General features: G+C 58.5%; 2 protein-coding genes across 9 annotated transcripts in view; both read right to left on the bottom strand.

Moving 5' to 3' along the window:
- AURKAIP1 (aurora kinase A interacting protein 1) overlaps window positions 1-254 on the bottom strand; it is a 1,838-nt gene extending 1,584 nt beyond the window's left edge. Inside the window, exon 1 of one of the 3 annotated variants that reach the window (XM_077763768.1) lies at window positions 136-254. The gene's annotated coding sequence lies outside the window, so the exon portion shown is untranslated. Of the gene's footprint in view, window positions 1-56 lie in introns of all 3 variants that reach the window. The other 2 variants (XM_077763767.1, XM_077763766.1) reach the window with 2 other exon arrangements.
- Window positions 255-1,694: 1,440 nt separating this feature from the next.
- Window positions 1,695-3,984, bottom strand: part of CCNL2 (cyclin L2) — a 9,667-nt gene continuing 7,377 nt past the window's right edge. For 4 of the 6 annotated variants that reach the window (XM_077763929.1, XM_077763931.1, XM_077763933.1 and 1 more), the window contains 3 exons: window positions 3,087-3,198; window positions 2,901-2,993; window positions 1,695-2,735 (listed from right to left, as the gene is read on the bottom strand). In XM_077763929.1, the coding sequence (XP_077620055.1) occupies window positions 2,381-2,735; window positions 2,901-2,993; window positions 3,087-3,198 (560 nt within the window). In that variant the 3' untranslated portion in view covers window positions 1,695-2,380. The remainder of the gene's footprint in view (window positions 2,736-2,900; window positions 2,994-3,086; window positions 3,199-3,984) is intronic. The other 2 variants (XM_077763930.1, XM_077763932.1) reach the window with 1 other exon arrangement.

Genomic DNA, 3,984 nt, shown 5'->3' with positions numbered 1-3,984 from the left:
CCCGGCGAGGGCTCGCGCCGAGCCTCCCCAGGCCTAACCCGGGTGACTCAACTGACCACTCTGCCGCCTAGTTTTGGCACTTCCGGTCCGTCCCTGAACCGGCCCCGAGCCCCGCGTGCGGCCGCCTGGCGGTACCTACTCCCTGCGCCCCCTGGCGCCGCCACGGCGTCCCGCTCCGCGTCGGCTCAGGTCCCGCCGGGTCCCGAAGGCAGCGGTTTCCGGCCAGAGGAGCGGCATGCCCCGCCCACAGCCCGCAGGCTCTACCTGCGGCGAAAAAACTACATTTCCCACAATCCCAAGGGACGCCCTGTGTGCCTGTTCGGCCCGACCTCGCTTTACTTCCGGATGAGCCGGTGGCCCGGCGTCCGAGGCGGGCGGAAGTGGCGTTGGCCCGGCGACGGAAATAAGAGTTTTTGGGCCGACGGAAGTGACCGGGCTGCTGCGCCCCCTGGGGTTGTAAGCGAAGGGCCCAGGCTCCTCCTCCGCGGCCTGGGGCGTGGCCTCGCAGGAGTCGGGGGCGCGGAGCCGGGTGCTGGACCCCAGGCCGGCGGCCTCCTCTGCCCGCTGGATCTGAGAAGGTGGCCGCGCCTCTTCTGCTTAAGGGGATACGTATTTTTTCCCTTTTGAAAGCAAATTTCCCTGCTGTGCCCGTGGGAAGAATTAGAAACTTTAGTTCTTGCCAAAAACCAAAAGCGGCCTCCGTGGAGCACTGGGCTCGGCCGCGCCCGTGTTGCTCCTCAGGGCAGGGGGCTACCGGGGCCCGTTCTCGCTGAGGTTGGCAAGGATGGACAGGGTCCCCACAGTGAACCTTCAGGGGGCCAGGTAGGAGAGGCGCGTGGGGAGCGGGGGTTCTCGGGAGTCCCTGGCTCTGCTCCGAGCTTTGCTTCCATCAGGTCTCGGCGGGAAGTGGACAGGCCTGGTCCTCCCCAGGCCCCGACCTGGCGAAGCAGAGTGCAGGAAAGGCCGGCGGATGGCAGCAAGAGGCCCAGCTCCAGGACGGGCGTCAGAAGGTGTCGCTCGGGTCAGAAGGTGACAATGCCCCCCGAGCGTGCCTCCCTCCAGCTGCAGGCCTCCTCAGGCATAGACGATTTGGTCATCAGGGTGAGCCACCCAGGCCCTAGGTGCCGACCCTGCCACCTTGACAGCTCCTGGACTTTCCTGACTTGCAGGCTCCTTTCTCCCGGGCCAAAGACCCCAGGAAGGCTGCATCCAGTTGCCTCCCACCCACCCGGAGGCACTGGTTTGGGAGGACGCGGGGCCTAGGTCAGCCCCCCATCCTTAGAGCTCTGACAGGACTGGGAAACGGCCCCAAGACCCTCCCTGCTCACCAAACCCCTCTTCTGCGGGACACCCTCCAGGGCTGATGCTCCGGGTGCCTTCCTGGTTGCCACCAGCCTGACACACCCACGCTGACCCTCCAGAGCAGGGGGACATCAGAAGCATTTTGTCCTTTGCCAGCCTTCCCTTCTCAGCCCCCAAGGAAGCGGCCTTTGTCAGAACACAGACGGCTCAGGCTCGTGACCCACCTTCCGGGGAGCAGCAGCCGCACCGCAGCGCAACACGAGATGCACACTTGAGTGAGATCAGAGCCCGCAGCGCAGGCAGCGCAGACGCAGCACTAGGGCGGTACTGCGGGCTGTGCACGGGGACAAGCAAGCAGAACAACAAAACCACACGTTCTTTAACGTCCCAAATGTCCTGAGTAGAGAGAATTGTTTATTTAACCACATAAAATGCATATATAGGAAACTTCTCTATTTAGGAGCTGGTGGCCTGCACTCAGCATCGCACAGATAAAAATATACGACTTTCAACACAGATCTAAATACCTTCACATTTTAAAAATCCAAATTCTCTACACAAGTTTTAAGCTGACAGGATTCAAGTTCTGAGTTTTCATATATAGCTTTAACTTGTATTAAACACATGTTTATTTACAAGGTGGATAGAGAATAAGGGGCTGTTAAGGCCATTTTCTCATTGTGAAACACTGCAAAATATGTACACAAGTACAACCTAATATAGGCAAAGATTCTAAAAGTCATTTTCTTGGTTTAACGTAATTCAGTATCGGTCCAGGAGTGGAGACACAGCCTGTCGTTAGCACCAAGCCGCACCACCAGGACGCACGCGTCTGCTTCCGCACGCAGCTGCCGTGGGGCTGCTGCTGAGGTGGGCCCTGTGCTGGCACACGTGTGTGCAGTGCCCAGGCCGGCCCACAGGGCACCTCGCCGGCCTCTCGATTCCATCTCCAAACTCCTCACAAGGTCCAGAGTCAACAGCCACTCAACAGACTCCAAAAAGAGTCGCACCACGGGGCCAGTCAGGCCGAGGCGTGCACACCAAGGGTCAAAGGGCAGCGCTCTGGGCGCCCCGTGCCTCACCTCCGATGCCTGCTGTGCCCGGGGTGGTCCCGCTCATAACGATGGCCTGTTCGCTCGTAAGACCGAGAACGCTCCCTTCGTTGATCTCTATAGTAATGACTTTTTTTCTTGTATTTCCCAGAATTATCTGCCCGCTCCCGTGAGCGGCTTCGAGAGCGAGAGGAGCTCCGGCTCCGGGACTTGTGCGGCTTCTGGGTGGGGTACTTGCAGTCCTTGGACTTTCGGTAGCTCCTCACCTTGGAGCCTTTGTAGGGAGCACCTCTGTGTGCCTGTCTTGGTGGGGAGTCACTCCTGCTCCGTGAGCGGCTCTGCGACTTGGACCCGCCAGACGTGGAGCCACTGTCACTTTTTCTGTGAGGAAGGACACTGCCACTAAGAAGGTGACCACTCGCCCCAACCACCTCAGGACCAGGAGTGACTTTCCGCTGAGGAGCCGCCACATCCCCACCAGCCACCCTGGGAAAAGCACCCCCCTTGCCACGTGCAGGTCCCCGGTGGGCCCCAAGCAGCACACACCTCCTCTTAGGAGAAGCAGATCGTGACGGGGACCTCGAGTAGCTCTGCTCACGACTCCCACTCCGACTTCGGCTCCCTCGCCCCTTTGGCAAGCTGAGAGCACGGGGAGAGCAGTTTCAGAGCTAAAGTCCTTCCAGCCAACCCCGACGGAACCCCGACGGCCTGCTGGGGCACTTGGTTACTCACCCATTCACCGGGCTGTCAGCCTTGGCTTTCTTCACGCCCTCCGTTTTCCTCTTGGCATTCTTCACAGAGAGCGGGGAAGGCTTGTTTCCTTTACCTTCTTTGGGAGATTCTGCTAGAATCAAGTACAAGCTTCTGATCAGAGGGGCGCCTGGGTGGCTCAGTTGGTTAAGTGTCTGACTTAGCTCAGGTCACAATCTTGTGCTTCATGAGCTCAAGCCCGGCTCTGTGCTGACAGCTCAGAGCCTGGAGCCTGCTTCAGATTCTGCGTCTCCCTCTCTCTGCCCCCGCCCCCGCTCACGCTCTGTCGCTTCAAAATACACATTAAAAAAAATTTAAAGGGCACCTGGGTGGCTCAGTCAGTAAGTGTCCGACTTTGGCTCAGGTCATGATCTCAGTTTGCGGGTTCTAGTCCCACACCAGCCTCTGTGCTGACAGCTCGGAGCTGCTTCGGATCCTCCATCCCTTTCTTACTGCCCCTTCCCCACTCGTGTGTCTCCCTGGATCTCTCTCTCTCTCTCAAAAAATAAACTTTAAGAAGTTTCTTATCAGAAAACTGTTCTAACAAGAAGCACACTAGCAGAACAAGACACCACCACTTCTGTTGGACTTGTGGGGACTCCCCGTTCCCGGTGTGGGACTCAGAACCTAACCATGCACCTGAAAGACACAGAATCGCCATCGGTCTCACCTGACTTCCCTCAGGACTGGGGGCGCGGAGCACGCTCAGCTCTAGGCCTCGACAACAGAGCCTGCTGCTCCAGATTTACACAGTTTTCATCAAGAGACCGGCTAATTAGATGCGCCGGGTAGACCAAGGCATTTTGAAAAACCTGTCCATGTCCCTTGCTGATAAAAATAGAAGGAAGAATGGCACCTGGCTGGCTTAGTTGGTGGAGCA

The sequence above is a fragment of the Crocuta crocuta genome, unplaced genomic scaffold, assembly GCF_008692635.1.
Source record: "Crocuta crocuta isolate KB4526 unplaced genomic scaffold, BGI_CrCroc_1.0 scaffold13, whole genome shotgun sequence".
NCBI classification, from domain to species: domain Eukaryota; kingdom Metazoa; phylum Chordata; class Mammalia; order Carnivora; family Hyaenidae; genus Crocuta; species Crocuta crocuta.
The sequence above is the reverse complement of the archived record's forward strand: the minus strand, read 5'-3'. Positions and strand labels throughout refer to the sequence as shown.